At 39.0% G+C, this 27,694-nt stretch overlaps 1 protein-coding gene across 2 annotated transcripts; it reads left to right on the top strand.

Moving 5' to 3' along the window:
• The first annotated feature begins 114 nt into the window (after positions 1–114).
• jakmip2 (janus kinase and microtubule interacting protein 2) lies at positions 115–27,135 on the top strand. Of its 2 annotated transcripts, XM_026181553.2 has the most exons (24): positions 115–254; positions 12,781–13,028; positions 14,718–14,972; positions 15,120–15,362; positions 16,605–16,814; positions 17,226–17,324; positions 17,475–17,621; positions 17,729–17,869; positions 19,399–19,455; positions 19,755–19,877; positions 20,113–20,241; positions 20,884–20,967; positions 21,089–21,151; positions 21,243–21,341; positions 22,374–22,475; positions 22,605–22,658; positions 22,742–22,807; positions 22,896–22,964; positions 23,484–23,561; positions 23,771–23,821; positions 24,245–24,397; positions 24,524–24,589; positions 24,905–24,981; positions 26,724–27,135. In XM_026181553.2, the coding sequence occupies exons 2-23, from the start codon at positions 12,900–12,902 to the stop codon at positions 24,953–24,955; spliced, it is 2,469 nt and encodes an 822-aa protein (XP_026037338.1). In that variant the 5' UTR covers positions 115–254; positions 12,781–12,899; the 3' UTR covers positions 24,956–24,981; positions 26,724–27,135. The 2 variants fall into 2 exon arrangements, with proteins under 2 accessions (XP_026037338.1, XP_026037336.2); XM_026181551.2 differs by lacking the exon at positions 24,905–24,981.
• The last annotated feature ends 559 nt before the right edge of the window (positions 27,136–27,694 follow it).

Genomic DNA, 27,694 nt, shown 5'->3' with positions numbered 1-27,694 from the left:
GCTGTTGCACTGGTGGACTGCAGCGGTACTGGAGCCGGCTGGGCTGAAAATCAGTGAGCTCATTCTGGCTACGCTGACAGGAGGGCGGGGCTCCCAGCATCATCACCACCGGCCATCACTTCATTGTACGGGGCTGCTGCTGATGCAGAGATCATAGCAGGCGATTGTGTTTCTCTTAGTTAGTAACGGAAGCATGCCATGGATGTGGTTTCTCACCCGTTAGGTCTTCACATTGGATGGGAATCTGTTGTGAGGTAAGGCGATGAAATCTGTCGGCAGTGTGGCTGCTGTAGTTGAGGTTTATCACCGTCTGAACTGGGAGTTCCTGAGACTAGCGGGCCTGTTGGCTTGACTCACATTGATCAGCCCAGAAGCGAAGCGAGAGATATAAACTGGTTTTGTTTTTTTAATCTCACCTCTACTGGAGCGAGGAGAGGCCACCATCGCGTTCTGTGGCATAAAACCCTAAAGCGTGTCTTATTTAGCCGGCAGCAGAGATCTAGCCTGCCTGTCGGAAGTGGCAGAGCTCGGCCTACACCAGCAAACCCTTTAAAGATGACGAGGATGGAGCCTGAGTCCGGATTTTCCTCGCCATGCAGAGCCGGATGCTCACGCTACATCGAGCATATTTCGAGCTTTTCGTAGCCGTGATTGTTGTGCTGTGTGGATCCCAGGTGGTGTTGCTTGTGCCTCTTGGTAAAGACAGATAAGCATCCTTTTCTATAATTATTAGGCACGTGTGGTTTTTCTGGACATGAGTTCTGTTTTTTCCCTTCTTCTTCTGCTTGACAGATCGTTACACATTGCTGGCCGTGTCGTAAAAGGAAAGGATGCTGCAGTGATGCTGCAAGAGGATGCTAGTCCACAGTGGGTTGGCAAGGCCTCCAGATTGAGGCTCAGAGTCTGTAGCCTACAACTGCCTCGGGGTGTTACACTGGCCTGATTTAACAGACATCACCCCAGCTGGGAAGGTGTTTGTCACAGTATTGTTTCATGGCCAGGGCAGATGCAGGCTAATAACTGACCACAAGCTAATTGTTTATAGATTGCTTTATAAATGCAAGAGTCATCCAATACAAAACACCAATTGCAAAATGTGGCAAAAGGAGATGGCAAAAACACGAAAAAAATGAGATAAGACCTTTTTTTCTTTGGTTGGGCCTGTGGGCTTATTACTAATAATAATGCTTTATAAATATGTTAAATATGTTGCTGTTGTCAGAACCAGCTGAGCAGAGGTGAGGAAGTTATATATATCCCTGTATCATTAAGTCTAGAATCCTATTTTCAGTTCTTATCCATGCATCATCAAGGATTACTTTGGGTATAAAGAGGAATTTATCGTCCTGAACAACTACTAAAGCTTGCAGCTTTAACATAACAGTCAATGCTAATGCCATACTATAATTGCAAGCCATCACTACATATTACAGCCATATTGTAGATGTTATAATGTCTGTGGACATTTAGCCAGGTATACAGGAAAAATTACAAATTAAAATTTGCAATAACAACAATGCAAACCACCATCTCTGTTTCCTGTTTCAACAAATGTATTTTTCAATTTGTTAATCTTGCAAGATACACCTTATTTCCTACTCTTATTAATAAACTATTGTTTTAGAATTATATTTACTTTTTCAACTTTAATTTGTTTAAATATGAATTATTAAATAAAAAAATGAAAAGAAAACCAAGTATTTTAAACATGGAGCAGATGTACACCATAGTCATTTAGATCCATTTCCTGCACTATTTCCAGCATTAGCAGAGCTCTGCTTATACACAGGGTTGGTATTTTGACCTCAGGCAAATGGATTAGAAAGCATCTTTTGGTCAGGACTGAAATGTAATCCGAAAACAAGAAGAACAGTTCTTCTTCACTTCAGCCAAAGTGATGGCACGTTGAACCAGGTTATGTCACAGCTCTATACCAGACTGATTAAACTTAGTTTGCCCCTCGATGTTGGGGCAATACTGGCATTGGTCTGGCTAACTTTTACTGAGAGGGTTGCATAATGGGGATTAACTAAATCAAAAATAGTCCTGAAATGCAAGATTGTGTTTGCTGAAAAAAGAACATGACAGAAAGATAAAGCTGAAAGTGACAGTTGGTTGAGCAGTCACAAACACGTGGACATAACAGTGCTAAAGAGATCAGTCTGTGCGTCTAGGTCTGGTATTAGGGAGGAGGTTGGATTTCTGCTTCACATCTGGAACACGAGCTGCCAACAGTGTTCAGTCTGTGTTTACAAAATCATATTACACATATCATATCATATCTGTGAGCCTTAAGTGATAACTGTTAGGTGGATTGTGACATTTATGAATCATATTGAATGACTGAACATACAGTAGGGTATTTATTCCTGTGTGCTTTGAATTTGGCAGAGAATTATGTATACAAGAAACACATTGTACCTGCATGTAGACATGGTCCAGACAGTTGAATTATCAGATTCACAGTTCTCTGAACCAGAAGTTAGAGAGGAGAATGGCCAGACAGAGCTAATAACAAAGGCAACTATAGCTCAAATAAACACTTGTTGCAGCCAAGGTATGCAGAAGAGCATTTCTGAACATGTAATACCTTGGACCTTGAAGCAGATGGGTTGTGGGTGCAGAAGACCACACCAGGTGCTGCTTCTGTCAGCTAAGAACAGCAAACTGAGGCTACAACCCATATGTGCTCATCAAAATTGGACCATAGAAGATTGGAAATAACGTTGCCTGGTCAGATCAGTCTCGATTCCTGCTGCAACTGTCGAATGTTTGAATTTGATGTAAACAAAATAAAAGCATGCATCCATTCATCCTCAACAGTTCAGGTTGCTGCTAGTGGTGTGACGCTAATGGGATATTTTCTGCATGAAACTGTGATCCAATCTGGTACTAGCAATGTGTACCTAAAAAGTGGCTGGCATGTATGTTTTCAGTTTTGCACTACTAGTGTTCATAGTAAAGCAGTGTAAAAATCCACATCAATAGGTGGAAGGCTTGGTGGTGGCACATATTAAACAAAAGACTTCCAACCATGTGACTGTTTGGACAGGGTTAGGGAAAAAATGCATGGCTAGGCTTTGAGAAAATCCCGATATGGGGAAAATGAACCTTTTCAGAATGTTATCCACAGAATTCTAGCATCTGTAAAAAGCTTAAAGCTTACTTAAAAAAAGCTTACTGTAAAAGGTATAGTCCTACAAGTAGTGCTGACGCCTGTTTTCTGAAAAAGATAAGGTGTTTTACATGCCCTTACCACAAGAGTAAGTTTACATATAAAGGGGTTATTTCAGTCATCTTCAAGCTTGACCACTGTTTACCACATACTGTATAAATAAATGTTTGCAGAAATCAGTAGGGTCCCGTTTTGGAGCAAAGATTGTATGTAATCTCTTTATGATACATAAAATCAATGGCAGTGAATTAGCTGCCATTGATTTAAATGCATTTGGCAAAACTGTAACACACACTGCTATATGCAGAATCAGCATGTAGTCCAGGTTAACATTAAATCACTAGCAATTGTTCAAACAATGCAAAAATGCGTCCTTGTGACCATCAATCATTTCTGTGTTTTAACTCTATTTTCAGTCACACTGAAGCTGCGGCTCGTATTTCTAATGCTCCCTCTGATAGTCTGCTGGAAAATCCAGCGCTAACAACCAAATTTAATGTCTGAGGAGTCAAAAGTGGGTCATGGTGCCAGTGTGCTTCGTGTCGTAGTATTTAATGCACACAAGCTCACATTGATACACCAACACCATGATACATGCACATACACTCATTCAGAGTGCAAAGAGAAAATCAGTTCTTTTTCATTCTTAGCTGTTTTTTTCATATTAAAAAAATCAGTTACTGTGAGCATGGATGGTTTTAGTTAAGACTTACCAATCATATCTCCCAGTCATCACAGTACTATTACTACAAAACGTGTTCCACTTACATGGTTTTGTTTTTAGTGTGTTTGACCAGTGGTTGTTGAAGCCTAACTTAGGGACATTTTATAATGTGAATGATGCCATCACACTTTAAAACTCCTAGGTCATTGTCCAGCTGTGCAGTTCCTTAGAGCTTTTTCACATTTTAGCTCTCTGTTCTGTGTATTCTAATGTATTTTGTAGTGTATTGACTTCATGGCTTAGTCGTGACACTCTAATGAACTCTGTTTGAAGCTTCTGACCCCTACTATCATTGAAAAGCTCAGATAAGGTTGTTGTTCTGCTTGCTCAGCAACAAATTGCATTAACATTTAGATCAACACATTGTTTCTCAGTATTGGATTAGAAATTGGACAGTTACAATATTATTATTTTAGGTGATCTAAAATCTGCCTCGAAATGAATACCAGAAGTCTTTAAGATGTCACATTTACCATACAGCTTCAAAAGGCAGTAGCAGTCACTCAGTACAGCTGTGACTTTTTCCTGTTTTACATGCATTTCTTAGTGAAGCTTCAAGCTCACCTGGAACTTTTTTAGGACTGAATAGCCGACAAAAATATCAACTAACTCGAAACCATAGTTAAGCACTTAGACACTAGAGATGTAGATTTTTTTTCTCTCTCAGGAATTGATGAAAATTATACCAAAAGGAAAGTGGATTTTGGGCTAATAGTTATTAATGGCATTCTGGCACCTTCAGTTAAAGAGCAACTAAACCTGATAGGGGGATTTATGCATAATACAGTAAAAGGAGTTTTTCTTCAGTGAGGTAATAAAAAAATAAAAAATAAAAAAGCAAATATCACCAAACACAAAAACATGTTTTAATGTAGCTTGCCACAGCGTGTCTGCTAGGTAGACGTACAGTCGGTTTATTTTTCAGGGAGTGGAAAAAGAAATCCATTACATTACAACATCTGTGACATTTTCAGGGATGGAGAAAGATGTAAGAAAGTGAGGAAAGGCGAGAAAGATAAGAGATTTTTCAAAGGTAGAAACTGCAAGGACATTTGAAAAACTGGAATTTTAAAGCTTCTTGTAATGTCCTAATTGATTCTGTAGTGTTTGGATCGAAACATAATGTTGCAAATTTCTTTTTTTTATACTGTGAAAGTCATTCCAAACAAAGTGAAGTATAAGAACTTTGTGTTTTTCAGAGGGTGTCGTTTAGAGCAGGCTGAAGTCACTAGCTTGAAAGACTGCGGTGAAGTTTCCAGTAATGCACCACTATATGCTGGATGCAGAGTGGCTGTGGTGTTCATGTTCAGTGTTAGGTTACATCTAGGATTGCAGACATCACTTTAAATTTAAGGTAATGACACTGATTAGATTCACTTGCCAAATCCTTCCTTTTGCACTAGCTTTATGCTGTCTAGGTGTTGGAAAGCAGCCACGGTAGCTCGTGTAACCTTGCTTATTTGTTTGAATTCAGTTGACTAAATCCACAAAGAGCAGAGAATCTGGTCAGCCGATGACAGCCTGTACATAACAAATCTCACAATGAAAATTACTGTGACTTATTTCTAGGTGGTTCTTTTCCCCATACACTGCTACACACAATCTTTTCACGCCTGCCAAATCTCACTTTACCCTCTGCTTGTCAGGTGTACAGTAGTACCATGACACAAAATAATTGCTTTTGCTATCTGTCTGTGAGACAAAATATTTTGGTAAGTTGGATTTCTAATTGATATTATGCATGTATGTTTATTATATCAACAATATTTAAGACCCTGTTAAAAACTTCAAAATAATCAACTGACAATAAATAAATAAATGTCCATCTTTGTTCAAGTGCAATTAAACAATTGTTGAATTAGAATTATGGACCATTTAATTGTTGGAGAAATTGCTGTTGAGTATTTTTTTTTTAATTTTTATACTTGGTTGGCATCTCTTTGCCTGTCATCTCCACATAACTCAAGTCGATTGCTTACCATGCAGTACTGACCTATAAAGATATCCTTGTATACGGTATAAACACTGGGAACATAGACAGCAGTCCAAGAAACATGTTTTAAATATCAGCACTGAATTGAAGGTGAACGTGATTGGTCACAAATGCATAAAATAGTGGTCTTTGTGGATTAAAGAGGTATGGTCACCACATATATTTGATCTCATAGCATTAGCATCCTGGTTTGCTCACATGAGCTATACATTTTAGAGATAATGGTTAAATCTCTATAGTTAAAAATGTATTATTCAAGTGATGCTGCTGTGATGGATGCTTGATCTTCTTGATCTGCTGAGTGCTCACTAGTTCTTAGAGGAATACTGTCAACAGAGTTTGAAAGATTTGGTTCCCTAAACCCTTCTTGGCATGAAAGATGCATTTTCATTAACTTGTCTTAGTCTGTGAGTCCATAAAGTGTTACCCAGTTATGTCATTTCTTATCCAAGAGGCTGCTGTAGCTGTCGGGTTTCTTACAGTTAGTTTCGACGGCTACCAGGAAGCTTGTATAAGGTACTGATACTCTAAGATTTTCTTTTATATAGTTTCTTAGTCTTGTGTGATGTTGATTGCTAATATTGTTGTAAAGATTTTGAGTGATTGTGTTGTGTGAAGTATGTTGAGTGTATATTGCACTTTTTAAAAATATAGCAAGTTGTCATTTTTTGCAGTATTAGGGTTGAAATTTGTCTCTTTACAAAAGAGTCTTGTGTTGTCTTAGCATCCTTTATTGTTTTATTTATTTCTTCATTTGAATCTATTTAAACTTTTTATGCAAATGAAACATGAATAATTTGCTAAATGGCTTGTAACCAGTCAGCTTTGTCCAAATATAAGATATAGGTTTAGAGTTTAGTGTTCTAGTGAGCTACAGTTTTTATGATGATGATCCCCAATCACAGCATTATAATTTTATCATAATATAATACTAAAATATATCTGAGAGATGCCTCTCAGACTAGCTTAAATTGTCCATTACCTGCCATTTAGCAGCTTCCAAAAAATTCCTTACTTTATATGCAAGGCTTCCCGCTATAAAACCCCATGTTTAAATATTAAACTGGCTCTCATTGGAAAAGAGGACAGTGCTGAGTAAGAATATTACTTGGCTGTTCCTGAGGGAAATATAGATCACAAATGACAGCTCTGAAGTATTTTTTTGCTATTTGTTAACAAGCAAGGAAATATGAATCACAATCCTTCCCTAAAAATCTTGTTGAGAGTCACCAAAGATGCCTGATACTGAAAGTGAAAACTAGAAGTAGAAGCCTGTAAGGTTAAAAAGTGGGTACTTGTGTTGCACTGAGCAGTGGGACCTATAATGCCTCTGTGTGGGTGAATAATGTTAATTTGGCTAGCCAACAGATCATTTCCCTGCTGGGGAACGTAACTGCAATCAGATTGACTTAGGCTTATTGCAAATACATATCTAGCCTACTCCTCCAGAACAGTATCTGGCTTCTGCGGATGGTTTGTAGGTTAATACAGTATTAGTAGTCATGGTGAGGCGGTTGGCTTTGCATGATGATGGTCTAGTCAGTTTAACCAAAATGAAATAAGATGACTTGTCAATGAATTATCAGCATTACTATTATTAGAGTTTTCATATATGGGTATTGCACTCATGCCACAAAGGAGAGTGTTGTACATTGTATAACAACATTATGAATATCAAAGAAACAGGAAGTGTTCCTGTAAATGTAGAGTACCTCAACTGCCTTAGTATTTTCCATATTATAAAAACTTGTGTACAATACACCAATGTAAACTTATATCAAATGTATATTTTCCAGTCAACATTTGCTTTTTCTGTGTTCAAAAACACACGCGATGGGTGAAGAAACAACCCGGTTTGCCTTCAAAACAACATGAAAACTACATAAATCCTCCAAAAAGTGTTTTTCACATCACTTGTGGCTCTGGAAAAATTGTTATAGGGACTTGTTAATATGGCCAAATATTTAATTATTTCATAATAGTCGATCTAATTAATTAAATATTAAGAAAACAAATATATATATATACAATTGAATTGGCAGGAAAAATATCTGTTGAAATATTTCATGTTTAAGGGTGCAAATCTGGTTATACTTTCACATCATACTTAGAAATCTACTGAAGATGCAAACTCGAGTAAGCTCAAGTTTCCTCTGCAAACATTTTCAAATTCGTTCATAGATTACAGACAGTGGTGTTAAAATGGTAATGTACATGACATAACTGTCCTGCACTCTTATTGCAAATCATTTTTGAAGTTGCTACTTGTTGCTACTTCATTAGTGTTACTTTGGACAGCCTCCTGAAGTGATGCTTAACCTCTGGGTGGTCTTGGGTCGATTTGCGGCTGTTTTCATTTTTCGTTTACACGCCATTTGCACTGTGTTGAATGGAATATAGCGAAAGTCTGCAAAAAAAAGTTTGGTCCCATTTACTGTTAAAATTTCAGTATGACTTCCGGAAATTAGCTTCAGTGGCTAAGCTAGCGAAAAACTCACACTATTGTGCTTAGTGGTCGAGTTGCGCCCCATTGAAACCCATTATAAACGCTTTTTTTTAATTGCAGAATTTTTAATATTGACGTCGGGCGATGGCTTAACTTTCGGTTTCATTTTGCACTAGAGACCTTAGAATTGTAATTTTTTTATTTGGCCACCGGGTGGCGCCATTGCTCCACCTTTGGCGCCTACTCGAACATCCACCTTTTCCAGCGGTCTGCTCGAGACAGACACCCGGAAGAGGCACACTGATTCCCCGCATGCAGCAGCAGCTTGGGCCGCTCCTCGTTTGGGACAATTTCTGACCCCAGATCAGTTAGACGGTGCCATTTTTTTTTAAATCAACAGGAAATGACGTATTTGTTGTCACGTGGTATCGCACGTGTGTGCTGGAAATACGAAGACCGAACAATATGCCCCGCGGCTGCGCGAGGCACACCCGCGATTGAGGCACTCCTCCTGGGAAGCAGCAGACGCTTCGCCCCCTGGGGAACATTTTCTGGTCCTAAAAAAAAATTTAAAAGTCGATCGAAATAAATATTGGTGCCAATCTTTGATCGATCTAAAGGCCTAATTATAATAACAATCAAATATTATTTCAAATGTTTTTTTTTTTAAAATATTTAGTTTTTTGTTTTTTGGGGCAATAAAACAGGGCACTCATGTAATACAACTGGGATTTAAAGGGTTAAAACAACGAAAATATAATTAAAACTTTATATGAATATATTCAGGAGAAGTAGTTTTAAAAGACTGACCAATTTAAAGTGAAAAAAAAAATTAATATTTAATATTTTTATTGCACTTTTGGGTAATTTGCATTTTTCATGCATTTTTTAATGTGCTCCTGCAAGAAAAATAATGGCAGGTCAAAATGATTGTTAGTGCCAATCTTTAGTCCATCTAAAGGCCTAATTATAATAACAATTGAATATTACCTCAAATGTTTTTTTTTGGAAAATATTCAAGTTTTTTGTTTTTTGGGGCAAAAAAAGCAGTGCGCTCATGTGACGAAACCGGGATATAAAGGGTTAAAATCAGCGAAATGTAATTAAAACTTGATATGAATATTTCAAGGAGAAGTAGGTCTAAAAGACTGGCTAATTTAAAGTGGAAAAAAATATTAATATATAAATTTTTTACAGCGCTTTTTAGGGCGTGATCATTTTGTGCCACTAAGCCCAATAGTGTATGCATTTTTCTAGGACCCCCCAGAGGTTAATAACGTCAGCAGTACTTCTGAAAAGCCGCACTGTAAACTAACTGCAAAATAAGGAGCCCGTGTGGACTAAACGTGATGATTACTTCATCTCTAATCTGCATCGTCAAATCTGTTAAGCAATGTTATGTCATTCCACTTCAGATTATGAGGGACGTAGTCCAGTTCCTTGTGAGTCATTGTGACAATGCACAGTCTTTTTCACTTTCATATGAACATTTTGTGGGTAGTGTATTAGAGGAAAACAGTCTGCACGTCTCTACAAATGTGTTAAAACAGTGACCTTGTAACAATGTTTCCAAAGAGTTTAGAAACAGTTTAATCTATAAACCTTTGGTTGAATCTGCATAGAACAGGCAAAGTCACGAATAGCTGATAGTCATATTTATATGTATATATATGCCATTTAAGAAGAATTTTAGCAGCACAGCCATTACAAGAGCCTAGTAATGGCTAACCTTCATCATCCAAATCATCAAGGGACTATCTATTTCTGTGTTCTTCATAAGGTATTAAAAGTAAAGTTAAAAATTTCAGCAGAATACATTTTTATGACTAATATTAAATACAACATGTGTGTTGTACACACAGTCACACGCAATACATCATACTCTGTTTTTCATAATTAACATATTTCATGTTAGCATATGCATAATACATTAAAAAAGGCACCAAACCTGTAATCTTTAGACTGCAACTCCAGATGGTAATTTGAGTATTTATTATTTATCTATTATTTTTTTTAGACAGATTGGTCAAGGTAAAGCCTATATTTACCTTCTTGTGTAATTAATTTGATTGCCATAAGAACAATGTCTGTTTTAATCAGTAAAGCAACATATATATGAGCTAAAAGCTGTCCTTTTGGCTCATGAGTTTGCCATTTATTTTTCTCTACCACTGAGCAAGACATTGAAGCCTTACTGTACATCTTACACGCAGATGCAGTAAGTGCGGTAGGCCTGCATTACCATCTTTAGGTGACCTTAGCTTCTTGAGGTGACTGTTGTTGTGATTTGGTCCTATATAAATAATATTGAAATGAACTGAGCATTATTTTACCCCAGACTAGTGTGTGAATGTGTGAAAATAGACTGGGTTCAGTAAACTGATAGGACAAGTCTCTCGTAGTCTTATTTTAGCCCAAATGTCCTATATTTGCTGCACAAGTCTATCTGTGGCTTTTAGCAGGTCGTTGGCTTTCAGATGACCTCAGGCTGTGCACAAACAGAAGTCAGATTGTGGGGCAGGAAGGATTACCACTGACTCGGCATATCCAGACAACCATCTGTTCCAAAACCACTTTGGTTTGATAATAAGCCAATATGATCAGGACAATTTCACTTCCTACTTGCTTGTTCAGGTTTTATTTACACCGCAAAATTTCTCAAATGAAAATCTCTTGCCACAGAAATTGTCATTATTGGCTTCTTTCTGTCTAGGCAAAGCTTCTTGTGACACACTGGATCTGTATGACCTTAGGGATTTACCATAACATCATGCATGTGTAGGTCATCATACTGATAGTAAAAAATTATGAGGATGTTTCTATTGTGTGCATTGTGTTTACTGCTTTTTTGTTATGTTAATGAGTGACTATAATTTCTTGCGTGACTATAATTAGGCATGTAACAGTTGTAGTCAAACAAGAAATCGAATGCACATGAAAGAAGCTGACCGAGCAACAGTCACAAAGAACTACAGTTCTAAAAGGTTTTATGTAACTTTTTTATGGACATGCGGAATTTACAGGCATAAAAAAATATTGAATATAACAGATTCTATAAGGCTGAGAACAAAATACTTTTAGGAAGTGGCATCAAACTGCTTTATGCCACAAAGTGAGGAAAAAAAACAGGGACCAACTCTGGCTTTCCTTTCACAGGTCCCAGTTAATGGACGGGACAAGGTGTCTCACATGGTTTTGAAAGCAAAAAGGCAGGGGCTCCTGAGATAAATCTGTATAAGTGCAGAGGAAACTGCTCACAGGAGGTTTCAAACAAATAAATCAGAAAGTAACCGAGTTAATATTGTCATAATTATGAGCTTTTCCATTTAGGTAAGCCAAGTGCAAAATTCCATAAACATGAGGCTAATATTAGCCTAATCCCTAACCTTAAATGGGTTGCTGGGAGATCTGAATATTAACAAATTAGAACTAAATTCTTCAAAAAACCCTTATCTCCATTTTTTATGCCATGCTAGCAGTGTGGCTTTGAAGGATTACCATTTTAATTCCACAACTTCTCAACTGCATGTGGCCAAACTGCAAGAAAGCTGGTCTCCCCAAGGGGAGTCCTAATGAATTTAGTAGGTCCATGACTTTTTGGGTAACTGTTACTCAGAAAGTAGAGGTTGACCACTAATTACTACGCTGGTAGTTTTAAAACTGTATCAGTGGTGTCTGCATGTTGAACAGATAACATATATATACAGATAGATAGATACGGTAAAAAGTCCCAAGTGGTCAATCATACTTGAAAAGCCCAACAAAACTGTAGTGTATTTATATTTTTACCATTTATACTGACGTTTAATAATTGGAGCATGTTGTCTTTTCTACCAAACTAAGGTAGTGCATGTTTTCATTTTGAGCCTGTTAACTGGCATGAACATTTAGCCCAAATATGCACTATTCCCAAGTTTGTTACTGTATTTTTCAGTTACATATTTCAGATTACATTAGATAAGATTAGACTTCATTCATCATTTTTATATAATTACCTAAAAATGAAATAGCCTTCGTTAGCCAACAAGCTGGTGGTGGAAATTGGTTTGAGGAGCTTAGCGTTAGGGCTAGGTTTTAGCTAGGTTATAGCCTAGCATTAACACCTCCACCCTTGTCTCTCTTCCATGTGCTCTTGCGATGTTAACAATGCATGGTTGTCCTAATCCTGGGTGAGACCAGTGTTTTTTATCTGGGCTTATACAGTGTAGCAGGACAAGCTTGCTAAAACACTGTATTTCCCCTAATCGGTGATTCCTACAGTGGTTTCATACCTTTTGGTTTGCTTGTCTGAAGTCTGACGGGGCAAAACATCAGTTTTGTTGCTATGTTTCCAGGAATTTATTATTTCAAAGTACAAGAATCTTAATCATACTCTGTTTAAAGTAAATCTGGACTTGCTTTGTCTAACTCTGTCACTCTTTTGTCTCTCCTCCTACCCCAAGCCCTTGTGTCTAATAGGAGAATGAGGAAGAGGAGGAACTGGAAACCTTGGGAGCACCTCGGAACGCTTATATGAAGTCTCAATGAAAGCATTAGAACAGCCTCTCTAGTTCTTGAATCAATGGCTAAGAAAGGGCGTACGAAGGGCGAGAAGCCCGAAGCCCTTATTTCTGCCTTACAGGCAGCTAATGAAGATCTCAGGTCCAAGTTGACTGACATTCAGATAGAGCTGCACCAAGAAAAATGCAAGGTACTGTACTACATCTCATATACATATATATATATCTGGACTATTATCTCTTGGACCACTTTCTGTGTAAATACAGTATTTTTAAAACCTTAATAAAGTTTAAATGTTAAAACGTTCAGAACCATCACTGACAGCTTGAGAAATTTTTATAGTATGTACACTGAACAAAAATATAAACGCAACACTTTTGTTTTTGCTCCCATTCCCCATGGGATGGACGTAGAGACCTAAAATTCATTCCAGATACACAATATAACCATCCCTCCCAAACAGTGGTCACAAATCAGTCCAAATGTGTGGTAGTGGGCACATCTGCCATATTGAGATAATCCATCCCACCTCACAGGTGTGCCACATCAGGATGCTGATCTGACATCATGAGTAGTGCACAGGTGTACCTCAGACTGCCCACAACAAAAGGCCACCCTGGAATGTGCAGTTTTTTGCGCTATTGGGGGTCTGGGGACCCAGAACCGGTCAGTATCTGGTGTGACCACCATTTGCCTCATGCAGTGCAACACATCGTCGCATGGAGTCTATCAGATTGTCAATTGTGGCCTGTGGAATGTTGGTCCACTCCACTTCAATGGCTGTGCGAGGTTGTTGGATATTCGTGGGAACTGGTACACGCTGTCGTATACGCCGGTCAAGCACATCCCGAACATGCTCAATGGGTGACATGTCCGGTGAGTATGCTGGCCATGCAAGAACTGGGACATTCTCAGCTGCCGTCTGCCCTGAACAATGTGAACCATGATTCATCCGTGAAGCGCACACCTCTCCAACGTGCCAGACGCCATCGAATGTGAGCATTTGCCCACACAAGTCTGTTACGGCGACGAGCTGGAGTCAGGTCAAGACCCCGATGAGGACGACGGGCATGCAGTTGAGCGTCCCAGAGACGGTTTCTGACAGTTTGTGCAGAAATTGTTTGGTTGTGCAAACCAATTGTTCCAGCAGCTGTCTGGGTGGCTGGTCTCAGACAATCTTGGAGGTGAACCTGCTGGATGTGGAGGTCCTGGGCTGGTGTGGTTACACGAGGTCTGCGGTTGTGAGGCCGGTTGGATGTGCTGCCATATTCTCTGAAACGCCTGTGGAGACGGCTTATGGTTGAGAAATGAACATTCAATGCACGGGCGACAGATCTGGTTGACATTCCTGCTGTCAGCATGCCAATTGCACGCTCCCTCATTGCTTGTGGCATCTGTGGCATTTTGCTGTGAGACAAAACTGCACATTCCAGGGTGGCCTTTTGTTGTGGGCAGTCTGAGGTACACCTGTGCACTACTCATGATGTCAGATCAGCATCCTGATGTGGCACACCTGTGAGGTGGGATGGATTATCTCAATATAGCAGATGTGCCCACTACCACACATTTGGACTGATTTGTGACCACTGTTTGGGAGGGATGGTTATATTGTGTATCTGGAATGAATTTTAGGTCTCTACGTCCATCCCATGGGGAATGGGAGCAGTAACAAAGGTGTTGCATTTATATTTTTGTTGAGTGTATATATATATCTGGACTATTATCTCTTGGACCACTTTCTGTGTAAATACAGTATTTTTAAAACCTTAATAAAGTTTAAATGTTAAAATGTTCAGAACCATCACTGACAGCTTGAGAAATTTTTATAGTATGTATTTATGAAAAATAACCAAACCCTTCCTTCCGTGTTCCTCTAAAGGTGAGCAAACTGGAGCGAGACAAGGTGCAAGAGGTGAAGCGGGTGCGAGAGCAGGAGCAGCACCGTCATACTGCCATGCTAACAGAGCAGCGGGCAAAGTGGCATGAGGAAAAGCAAAAGGAGCTCCAGGCTCTCAGGGAAAACCTGACACGGCAGCACGAGCAAGAACTGGCCCGCCATGCTAAAATCAAAGACCAGGAAAACCAGAGGCTGAAAGCAGCACTGAATGCCATGCGTGATGGCAGTGGAGAGAAGGTGAGTTTAAAGATGTCCGTTAAACAGATTTTAAGATTTTCATTCCACCCTACACTTACTTGTGTTTCAGAAAAATGTAAAAAGAATAAATAAATAAAACTCTTATCAACCTAGTCAACCTTTTTCTTTCTGCCTTCACTTTTTCAGGTACGCACAGCACTGACTCTTGAAGCCAAGGAGGACGCACGTCGTTTCTTTGACCAGGAGAGAGTTAAACTCCTGCAAGAGATAGCAGAGCTGAAGTCTACTAAAAAGCAGACTGACGAGGCTCTCAGCAACATGATCCAGGCTGACAAGATGAAGGCTGGGGACCTGCGGGTGGAGCACCAGCAGCACCAGGAGCAGATCTCTAAGATCAAATGGGACTGTGAGAAAGACATCCGCAGACTGGTATGAACAGTCACTGCAAATAAACACCATAAAACTAGAAACAGGTTTCACATGTATCTTAAACATATGAATAATGAGCATGTCAAAATTTCTGCGTCCATGAATCTGTGACCTTAGGACTCATAAATAACTACACATAAAAAATGTTAGGGAAATCTATTTATGTTTTATGTGTTTGAAAGAAAAAAAACAGATTTTTAAATCACCAAAAATAAGTGTTGGTATACTCTTTAAAATCTTTTATTGTTTGAGCTTTAGTAGACACAACTCTATAATGGATTCACTCTCTCACGAGACTTCGAGAAGTATTCAAAGAATTTTAACAGGAATCATTACTTGAATAGTTTCTCTAGCTAGCCTGTGTCTACAACAGAGTATACAGTAGTCCGCACTTTAGTGCGAGTTGCATAGAGAAGAATGGGGTAGATTTCTATCTAATTAAATGAGCTACATTTGTGTTTAATGCAACCTATGTAAGAACAAAAGAGCAGCAGGGAAAACATTTTCATTTGTAACCTGCATAACGTAGAAACCTGGTGCTGAGAGAGTTTAATTATGGACACATCTAATGCTGCAAATTTCCTTCCAAATTGCTATCAAGGCAGTCTTTGTAATTTATCGGTCAGTCGAAATGCCTAAAATTAGCTTTTATTTAGCCAATAAAAAAAACAACAACAACATGATATTAAAATATCTGCATAAAATCTTTTCACACCTTTAAAACAAGCTTTAAAAATACTGATCAAGCCCTGAAAATAACAAAATAATTGCAAAATAATTTGTGGAATACATCCTTTAAGTGATAGGTTGCACGACAATGCCAGATGTAGCAAACATAATACAAATTAAACGTCATATATTCAATTTTATATTACATTTATGTCATTTTAAAATTTAATCAGAAGGCTCAATAAACACTGCACTTTCAAAAAAATTTCTCATAATTGCTTCATGGTTCAAGCATAACATGGTTAGGGTCAACTATTTATGGGTCTGTTGTTCCTCTCTACTTGTGTAAGTCGGTCTGGTTTCTTTACAGTTGTTTGTTAGTTTTTTAGAAATACATTAAAAGAAAATACAAACAAAAATCATATTAAACTTTCTGTTCTAACATTTAAAACCCTAATTCTGATCATAATGTCATAAAGAGTGATGGGAACAATTCGGATAGCATCGGAAATAAAACGCCTTCCTTTCAGCCATTACTTAATGATTTTTCCATTTCCTTCTCCCACACCACAGGTGGACGAAATCAAAGGTAAGGACCGCACCATTTTCGCTCTGGAAAAAGAACTGGAATCGACATCGGGTTACTTACAGAAGCTGCAGCTTCAGAAGGATGCCCTGGATGAACAGTTATTCCTTGTTAAGGAGGCTGAGTGTGGCCTGGGAAGCCCAAAAAGAGAAATCCCAGGCAGAGCTGGAGATGGTGCGGAGCACTGTGGCAGCCCAGTAAGTAGAGAAACCATCGAGAAGCAGCTCAGGGAATTAAAACAAATAATATTAAACTGCTAATTTAAAAGAAACTGTCTTACTTCTTGAATTCACTTCAATACTTTTGCTGAAGCACTTGAGTGCACTTGGTTTAGATTGTTTTAAAAGTCTAATAGTCAAAATGGAAACCATGTCATGTACACACTCAGGCATTTCTGTAAGTGCCAAACTATAAAAGACTATAAGAGAGGGGCGGTCCGCACATGAATCAGCTCCAAGCTATAATTTAATTTTAATCAGTGCAAAACAAAACCACTACAAGACAGGATGGACTGTTCTGTTTTGCAGTCCATTACATCACGTATTCTTCACACTTCCCTTGTGACTTGATTGGTCAAATGATAAAGGATTGCATTTTGTTTGTTTCAGGACATGAGGAGAAACCAGAGGCGTATGGCTGAACTCAATGCGACTATACGCAAGCTGGAGGACCGCAACTCGCTGCTGGGGGATGAGAGGAATGAACTGGTACGATGAAATTCAAGAAACTTAATTCATTTTTAATGTTTCTGCTTTTCCTTGAAAGTTCCCAGCTGCTGTTTCGTTGTCATCTCTTTTCTTACGGGTCTTCCTTAATCACCATTTAAATTAAATTTATGATTTTTTTCCCCTCACTAGCTGAAACGTGTTCGAGAGTCAGAGAAGCAGTGTAAGCCCCTGCTGGACAAGAACAAGCTGCTGAGTAAGAGGAATGATGATTTGACCCAGACGATCCAGAAGCTGGAGGAGAAGCTGAAGAGCCTGATGAAAGAAAACCTTGAGATGGTCTGCACAAAGTATCAGTAGCCTCATTCTGTATATACGCACGCTGACTTACACTTGAATAGTGTGATCTCAGTGGACACTTCTCTGTGTTTTTTGTGGATCTGCAGAAGGAGAGGATAAACTCTCATCCTCCACTGAAGAAGCTAAAGTCTCTCAATGACCTGGACCAAGCCCATGATGACCAGGAAATAGCCTTTCTCAAGCTTCAAGTCTTGGAGCAGCAAAGCATGATTGATGAACTGACAAGAGTATGTTTCTTATAGTGTTTCAGTAATTTATCAAGTAAGCCATGTTGTTGCCGTGATGCTCTGACATTTTGACACAGTCCTGATACAACACTGAATCTTTCTGCTTAGGTCAGATAGATTCAGATGAAAAGGAAGTAATTTCAGAGGATAATGAGCTATTATGACATCATGGTCAAGATGACCCACAGTAGGGACCTGCTCCAAACAGGACATAGTTTGCTGAAAATTGGTGTAATGCTTGTTAATCTTGTGAAAATGTATTGCCATGACTATCCTTACTAGAAAACTAGAAAATCAAGCACAGTATAGAGCATATCCCAGTTTATACGTTTTTTGTCTACAATCATCCATTTTGATGGTATTTCAATCACACATATTCTAAAACCACATATGTGTTGTTTACATCTGTAGTACACTACTTTGCAAAAGTCTCGAGCCACCCATCATTTTGTCTTCAGGAATAGTTCTCCAGGCTTTTTGAAGGACACCCCAAATCTCTTATGGATTTGGCTGCCTTTTGTTGCTTCACCTGTTAAAATGATGCCACACTGCTGGAGTAATGTTGAGGTCCGGACTCTGGGGAAGCCAACATTTCTATCTAAATGTGCTTTTACTGCACTGGTAGTGTGTTTGGGATCGTCATCATGCTGAAAATAAAATGAAGCTCTTGCCAGTCTGAGCCTTTCCAGGTGGTATTGTGTGGTAAATAAAAATATGGATGATACTTTTCAAGTTATATAATTCCACCAATTTTTAATCAAAATTGATGGAATTTCTCTTTCCCTTCCTTAAGAAGGAAACAGCTGCTACTCCACTGAGACCGTCTCTGATGAGGCTTGATGGATCAACTGAAGGACTAGCTGGATCTCAGATCCGGTGTCAGGTCTTTGATGGATCTGTTTCTCAAAGGTCATGACTTTCACATATTGTTGCAGGAACCTTTTTAGCCCTGCCACTTCTTCTTTTGTCCTTCACTTGTTCAGCTGCCTAATTTCTTTCAAGGATACACGGTCGGTACACCATGCGAGATATGTTAGGTTTTTTGCTAATAGCTCTTTGAGAATCACCTTGAAACATATCAAACTGTGTTATCGTCATCATTTTTTATTATATCCAACTAAAGAAATGCACCACTGGTTTGTCTATTGAGTTAGGTTCCTTTTTTATGCTTGGATGATTCTTAGGTCAGTGTTACGTGTTTAAACAAACAAACAAAATGTTTCTCTGAAAATAATTAGTACTGGACTGAAATTAAGTTAAAAACCAGTGTGTAAACATTCACAGATATTCAGAAAGCCTGGAGAACTATTGCTCTAGACCACTTTTTGTTTCCTTGGAAACAAATATAAAGAATTGAGGGGTGGCTCATGACTTTTGCACACCTATAGCATTTTTGCTATGGGGTAGCTCTTGTAATTTTGCTGCTTCTATAAATTTGATCATGTAACCTAAAGAAAGAAAATCAAAGAAAGTAACTGTGTCTTTAGTCGTATTGTTAAAGTGTGTTGTTCATCTGTCTGATTTTCCAGGACCGAGAAAAACTCCTAAGAAAGAAACGGCATAAAAGAAGTTCAAGGCCAATAAAGGTAGGATAAATTCAATTTGTTAATGGCTGCTTAATTTAAAGTGTGTGTAGAAAGTGTGCATTAAAAAACAGTATGGAAGTCAGTCCTGTTTGAGCGGATTGTTTCAATAAGAGTGTAAACTGTAGTTAAACAAATGAGTGCAAGGAGAAACTCGACCTGTTAATAATGCAAGAAACAAAACTAAAAATTGACAGTATTTAACACAAAACATGGCTTTTTGTTAAATGTGAAGCACCAAAAGGAAAAAAAAGTGTATTGATTGCTCTATCGTGAAAGATTTTGGTATTTATTTTCTGCAGAGGCATATCGTGGTTGATACTTTCTTTGGGTATGATGAAGAGTCTATGGACTCAGAGACATCCTCAGTGGCTTCATTTCGAATGGACAGAACTCCTGCTACTCCTGAGGAAGACCTGGATGATGTATGAGCTTATATTTATCATATCCAAAAGATAGTCTAGCATTAATCTCAGTAATCTCATTTATATTCACATCAGGGCCTTCAATTGTGTTTTTACTTTTTAAACTTCTGCTATCAACATCAAATTTGTTCAGTCATACCAGCTGGGTAATGTTAGCTCATCAGATGTATCAGTATAATGATGCTGTCTCCTAGAATCATAACCTTTGATCTTTTTCCTGTGTGTATCAATCAAGAGTCTAGCCAACGAGGAGTCAGAGCTACGTTTCCGTCAGCTCACCAGGGAATACCAGGCCTTACAGCGAGCTTACGCCCTGCTGCAGGAACAGAAAGGAGGCCTACTGGATGCTGAAATCGAAGCTAAGGTACATGTATAAAGATTAATTAACTAGTTACTGCTCAGTCTGGAAACCTCTGATCTGGTCTGAAACTGTAAAGTTACAATCCCCCAAAAATTCTAATGTCCCCCCGAGGATTATTTAAGTTGGAGGTACAACACGGTTCATTCAAGGTTACGTCTGTCTGCCTTAGCAGTGAGAAATTCAGTTATTGAGAATTTTATTACCACTAGTCTGAAGTATTCATCTAAACACACGATTTATAAAATCATTTTTTGACATTTATTCTATCGTATGAGGCTGTAAAAGAGTCATTTTGAGCGTGGCCACATCATGTGGATGTCAGACGTACTTTTTAATTAGTTCAGCTGCCGTCATTGATTGGGTAATGTCCCATGCTTGACCAGGACACAAAACATTCTTTTAGACTTTTCAGTCGTTCTCTTTTAATGTCTGCATATAGCGACATTATGTACGTCGTATGTTGGGTTGAAATGCTGCAAAAAACCCTCAAAAAACCAAAACAACATTTGTGAGAGTTTTAGGTGTGGCTTAAACAGATCCCATTATAGAGCCTGAGTGCAGTCAGAAGTGAATGTCAGACAAAAATTAAAATCTTGCAAGATTTGTAAAAAATTCTAATGAATATCTGTTTTGCTCCTGGTTCAGGCTCACGAACAGCTCCAAGCAGAGGTTCTCAGGTATAAAGCCAAGATAGAGGACTTGGAGAAGGAACTAACCCTGAAGGGACAGGTAGGATGCGTAAACACACGTATGAATGAAGGTGTTTGCATGTGTGCATGAAGGGATTGGAAAAAATAACCATATTTGTTTAATAAATATATGAAATGATGTGTACCTTTCCACTAATCAGGACTCCAAATGGGTTGAAGAGAAGCAGCTGTTCCTAAGAAGGAATCAGGAGTTGTTAGAAAAGGTTGGACTCACATTTTTTTCGATAATCAGTGAACAATGAAATAGTGGAAATGAAAACAGACACATTCATTCTGATCCTTTGTGGCACCCAGGTGGAAAAGTTGGAGTCAGACTGTAATCGGCTGCAGCAGGAGCTTCAAGACTCCAAAGATCAAAATGAACTGTTAGAGTTTAGGATACTGGAGCTAGAGGTACGTCACAAAGGGTTTTCTACCAAGTAAGATAAGGGTTGTCTGTGCGCCTAATAATCAGGTGAGCCTAAATAACTTGTGTGTTTTTTACTGAGTTAAAAACGTTTTGCTTTCCCAAGAGCTGAGAAAAAGTGATTTTAGTGTAATTATTACACAAACAACACTCTGGTGATTAAAGCAGCCACATTGGTTTTACATTTCATAGATTTTATTAAAGTGAATTAAACCACAGTGAAATATTTCATGGCAAATCAGGAGAGACTGTAGCCACTTTACAGGGGAAAAGAAGTGGTGTCCGAAATTATCGAATTTTTTCTGAAGGCTGGGGATTATATCGTTTCGTAAAAGTACAAGGTAAACTTTGAGTTGAACACAGTGAGGTTTTAAAAGAACAACACAACACAATCCCTGCTTTAACTCGAGGACTGTGGAGAAGAGCAGAATCGTTGTTTAACAGGGTGCATGCCTCGTGTCTTGGAATGGCTCCAAGAGTCTCTGATTTCCAAGCTCGATAACCAGCTGACAGCAGTTTCTGTGTTCTGGCTTCGCTCTGGTGCAGTGACTGACAGCACCTTACCAAGGCTTTAACTGCCACCTAGTGAACACAGAGGAAAAGTTCTTGCTCGGACGTGCCGTGCACATTCACCTGATTTCACCTCTGGCAACATCAAAGTGATTCAGCCTCGGTTTAAACTAAAAACCTCCAGCGCTGCTGTCAGGTTTGGCATGTCACTAGTCAGATGACAGCGTTTGCAATGAACTTGTGAACCAAGTTAGAAACTTTGTAGCTGAACAAAGACAGTGCTGCGTACTAAAACTCAAGCATGCAAAGAGAAACTGATAGGGACTGATATAATCCATCATTAGAACTCCGGGTAAGACTGTCACTCGTCCTGTTTTTTTCTCTCCTGATTTAAATATTAATTTTAGGCTCCTATGATAGAGATTATGTTATAATGCTGTTATAATTCATAGGAGGCTTGCAGAAGACTTTTTGCATAATAAAAAGTGGGTTTCTTTTTGCTGTTTTAGGAGCGCGAGAGGAGGTCTCCTCCATTCAACCATTTGAGAATGCATCCTTTCTCTGAGGGAGTCAGTGCACTGCAGATCTACTGTATGAAGGAAGGAGTTAAGGTGCGCAGTGAGACGGGCTGATGCTTTATCATAGTTTATCGTTAAGTAGCTAAAAACAGCAAAGATTAAATATTAAAGGAATTTATATGTATTTACGCCCTAATCAGCTTTATTGTCTTCTTTCCACAGGATGTATGCATACCAGATCTCATCAAACTGCTGGATATCCTCGGAGACAACGGGGTAAATTCATACGGAACTTAACATTTCATTTTCCGTCGCTAAAACATTTACATTATTAAGGTTTAAATGTCTTTTTTGTGCAGAACTTAAGGAATGAGGAGCAAGTGGCTATTATTCAGGCTAGCACTGTTTTGTCACTTGCGGAAAAGGTAAGGCTGGAAGCTACATTGTGTTTAAATTAACATCAGATTGTTCTGTTGTTTAATAAATCATATTTTGTTGCTTGTTATTTTCCAGTGGATTCAACAGATTGAGGGGACAGAGGCAGCACTGCACCAGAAGATGATGGACCTGGAGATAGAGATGGTGGGACACAACAAGGGGCAGACTTTGTTTCATGATTATCATTTGTGATATGACTGATTCTTCTGCTTAACCTTCTGCCTTTAAGACATTTAATTAACATTCCTTGGATAAAGTCACATCATACCCAAAGAGTCTCCATAACCAGTATTTGAAGCACCATGTGCCTGCTGCACATTAAGTTCTAGACTTGCACCGTGACACTTTAACAGGGAGGCGTTAAATGTTACTTAGTGGCACTGGGCTCAGTTAAAAAAAAAAAAAAAAGAATAGATAGGAAAGGAAAAAAGAGAAATAATGACGATGGTTTATTGAATATTCCACGTTGTACCCAGATCCTTCCTGGAAGTTATGACTAGTAAACCGAACAAACAAAAAATCTGTCATTGATGTTGGGTTTTCTTCACAGATCCATATCTTATAGTTTCAAACAGTTAAACCACATGTTAGGAAGTGGTTTAAGTTTATGTTATCACTTCTTTCTCTGCTAAACACTGGTCCTAATATGCTCCATGTGTACAGGAGATGTTTTGCAAACAGAAAGGATATCTGGAAGAGGAGCTGGACTACAGAAAACAGGCCCTGGATCAGGCATACATGGTGGGTGTGTTTTTTGTCTCTTGTACATCTGGGGCTGAGAAAACAGTGCCTCGTTTTATTTGGGGTCTAAATTTCAGTTCCCAAGGTGACACATAATCTTATGATTAGAATCATGACAGTATTGTTAGGCGTGTAGCCGTTTGAAGAAAAGTGAATAAGTTCTTACAAACTTAACTAACAACACTTTTCTACATTGCTTCTCTTCACAGCAAATCCAGGAGTTGGAAGCAACCTTATACAACGCCCTGCAGCAAGACAAGGTCTTTGATTTGCCATCATGCATTTATGCATTGCCGTACAGCCATACATTTTTACCAAAAAAAGGCTAAAGAAAACAAAAACAGTTGTAGCTTTGTTGAGTCTCACCCATCTTTTGAAATGTCACCACAGTCATCTGATACAGTGGGTGAGGTTTATCTAATTAAGATAAGAAATGCCAAATTCCTCCCAAATAATTTGGATCATCGAAGCTGTTGGCACAGCTAGTTCTTGGTAAACGAATGACTGGTGTGAGATTATTAACAGAGATAAAGAAACAGAAAAGGCTTCTACAAGCCCTCAAGGATTCTTATGATTTGATAAAGCCTCAGCTGATAAAGAGCAGTAACACTGGAGGTGTAAGGAGTCTTTCAGATCAATCACAATCCAGTATTTGTGCTTCACGTCTGTCTTCTTTTCACCAGGTGATAAAGTACGGCGAGCCTCTGGATGAGCTTCAGAGGGACGAGCTGCGGACGGCGGTGGAGAAGCTGAGGAGGCAGATGCTGAGGAAGAGTCGAGAGTACGACTGCCAGATCCTCCAGGAGAGGATGGAACTTCTGCACCAGGCCCATCAGGTCTGTTGCTGTCTGTAAATGTGGCTGCTGATGATACAGTAGAGCTTTGCGTGGAAGTAGGTTTGTAGGTCACATGCTTTATACTGGTATTGTTATTGTTTTTTTCCCCTCTCTAAATAATTGCAGAGAATTCGTGATCTTGAAGATAAGACAGAAATCCAGAGGAGGCAGATTAAAGACCTGGAGGAAAAGGTAGGATGTGTTTGATGGCCTAATGTGAAAACAATTGGATGCAGAAATATCTCATTTCTCATGATCAGCAGCTTGGCTTTACACTCATAAAGGAACGCTAATTGAATTTTGATAGTTTAGAAGAAAAGATAAAAAGGGAATCAGTCTCAAATCATGTGATAGTCATAAATATGATTTCATAATTCACAATGAGCCACGCCCGCTGCACAGTGAACCTCTGTTCCTGTCCCTTCTGTGACTAACATGTCTCAAGTGTTCCTCTAATTCTCTTCTTCTCTTCCTTTGTCCCTCCTTCATCTTTCTTTCTTCCTATAGTTTCTGTTTCTGTTCTTGTTCTTTTCTCTTGCCTTTATCCTTTGGCCTTGAAGTCTTTGGCGTGTCCTGTAGCAGAGGTGAGTCCTGTTAGGCTTTCGGTAGAAAATTCAAATCACTGCCATCCCTCTTTTTGACCTTGGTTAAATATTTTACTGAGGAAAGCCATAAACCTCAAACAGTTTTACAAATTGACCACTGGGTGGCTCTGTGTCTTTCAGAATCAAGAAAAGATTTGACCCTGGTCTGCACACTCTCCCACCTTCCTTCATCTGTCATTACTTTTTCTTTGTACTCTCATCATCTTTCCACCTATGCAGTTTTGTTACAGTTTCGTGATATTTTTTTCCATGTTTTCTGTGTTTCGCTCCATGTTTACATTCTATTTTTACCGTCTTGGTAGCAGATACCATGAGCACCTTTCTATCCATTATATATTTCTTCATTGTCAACTCTTTGGTTATTACCATTGTTTATACCTGCATTGCAGAAACCCTTTGAGGTTTGTGAAATTGTTCTAGATGATTGTTTTTCACCCAGCAATTTGTGTTTTTATAGACTAAAACTAAAGTTACCAAATAATTTATTATGGCTGATGTAAAAACAATATATGGAGAAAAAAATTCATGTTCCCATCTAGCTGAAGATAACAAGTCCAGTGTTCACTAACCTTTTTGCTCTGGTTTGTTCTCTGCTGCTCAGCTGTTTGTGCGTGGAAGGTTAGAAATTTTACAGGTGGTTTACAAGAGGTGTAAAAGCAAGCAAAAGCACTTTGACTGGAAAGAATACTGGGAAGAACACTCAATGGCCGCTTTATTAGGCACACCTCTTCAATCACTCATTAACACAAGTGACTTATCTTAAACCCGATTCTTTGATCCCCATGATAGAACAGAGAAAACCCGACTCAGGAGTGGTCAAAACATTTATAATTCTTTATTCAATCATCTTCTGGAAGAGAGAGCCCTGCACAGCCCAAAACCAGCTGCAGAATCTCTAACATTAGAAGCTAAAAATGTGTCTCATATAGGTGTTATTTTGGTACTTTACACGTCACACATAGTTTAGATACAAACAACTCCTTATATGTTACTAGTTCCAATCCCATGGCAGCAACTTATTGCATTTAGGTTTGTAGACATGTTCAAGACGGCACGCTGACGATCAAATCAAGCATCAGCATGCTGAAAAAAGGTGATTTAAGGGACTTCGAAGCAACAGAAGACCACACTAGATGCCACTATTGTCAGCTAAGAACAGGAAACTGAGGCTACATCTTGCACGTTCTCAGCAAACGTAGACAGTAGAAGATTGCCTGATCTGATGAGACTCGATTTCTGCTGCAACATTTGGATGTCCGGGTCAAAATTTGGCGTAAACAACTTGAAACCATACCATGCTGCGTTATATCAACAGTACAGGCTGCTGCTGTTTGATGTAATGATGAGGGGGATATTTTCTTGACACTCTTTCTGATTTGTAGTACGAACTGAGGATTGTTTCAACACAACAGTCTCCCTAAATATCGCTGCTTACCATATCCATCCTTTTATGACCACAGTGCAGCTCTAGAAACGCATACCTAATAAAGTGGCCAGTGAGTTTAGTCGTAGACTGTAAAGCAAAAACAAATAGTAGTAAAATTCTAATATTCTCATGAGTGACAGCTGAGTACAGAGATTATAATCTTTTGACATAGGGGCTACTCTACTGCTACTGACTGAGCATACCGATATCTAAAGATGATAAAAATGTGCCACATGCTGCACGTTTTGTGTGTTCTAATCTAATCTTTCATGACTTCTCTCTCTCTTTCTCTCAGGTGGTATGTCAGCTTGGGGATCTTGTTTGTGACTGCAGTGTTATTTATTTTCTGGACAAGTGTGAAACGGTGTGTGTAGCAGTGGCTGCTCGTGTCATAACATCAGTGACTGCTGTCGGTATAGCTGGATGTATTGTGTGCTGGTCGGATCACACTTCAGATTTATTATTATTATTATTATTATTATTATTAATATTGTTTTTTAACCGGGTGAGGTTGGTTCTCATCCTGCTGCCCAGGATGATATTTTTAGGACATTAAATATCTCTCCAAGCAGCTGAGAATACAGACTGCAAGGAATGGCAGGCAATTGGGAAAACAGATATAGTGCATTCAGACATGTACACACACACACACACACACACACACACACACACACACACACACACACACACACACAGTTGCAAACACATGCTTTGACAATTTAAAAACCAAAGCCTGGGATATGTTCTCTCTGCCATGCAGGGTAATAATATATCACTGACCAACATTTAGCCCCAGTGGGAATATAAACAGACAGAGAGCTCATAAACAACAAGGAAAACAAACCACAGGCCGCTCTTCTTTTCCCCCCTCTGTTCTTTTGGCGTTCAAACCTGAAAAGAAGTTCTTGAATGCAACCACCCGGTGAACTGAAGCGAGCCAACTCAGGGCCTTACGCACGCAGAGGCCATTTAAACAGTGCTGGTCTCAGGTCAGATTATAACAAGGAACTTTCGGGACCTGGTTTCTTCAACCAACTGCCCTGACATTGCTGTTCAGAGAATGGTGCTTACACACTGCTTGCACTCTCCAGAGGTCACGTCTGCAAAAGGACACAGCTACACTGCAGAAGCTGGTGTGTACAGACACTAATGGGAGATACGGGACACTCAGGTTGACATGTCTTCACTGGACACACATAACAGACTCGAGTGAAGGAAGGTGAAAATAGATTTTGGGAGAAATGCCACACTTGGATCCACTCAGCT

Source organism: Astatotilapia calliptera, chromosome 10 (assembly GCF_964374335.1).
Source record: "Astatotilapia calliptera chromosome 10, fAstCal68.1, whole genome shotgun sequence".
NCBI lineage: Eukaryota > Metazoa > Chordata > Actinopteri > Cichliformes > Cichlidae > Astatotilapia > Astatotilapia calliptera.
Note: the sequence above shows the minus strand (reverse complement) of the source record. Positions and strands in the feature narration are given on the sequence as shown.

Excerpts from the sequence above, each read along its gene's own strand:
- jakmip2 (XM_026181551.2), top strand. The coding sequence starts at position 12,900 with ATGGCTAAGAAAGGGCGTACGAAGGGCGAGAAGCCCGAAGCCCTTATT. Across the intron at positions 21,152-21,242 it reads ATCAGGAGTTGTTAGAAAAG|GTGGAAAAGTTGGAGTCAGA; the intron begins GTTGGACTCACA and ends TGTGGCACCCAG. Across the intron at positions 21,342-22,373 it reads TTAGGATACTGGAGCTAGAG|GAGCGCGAGAGGAGGTCTCC; the intron begins GTACGTCACAAA and ends TTGCTGTTTTAG.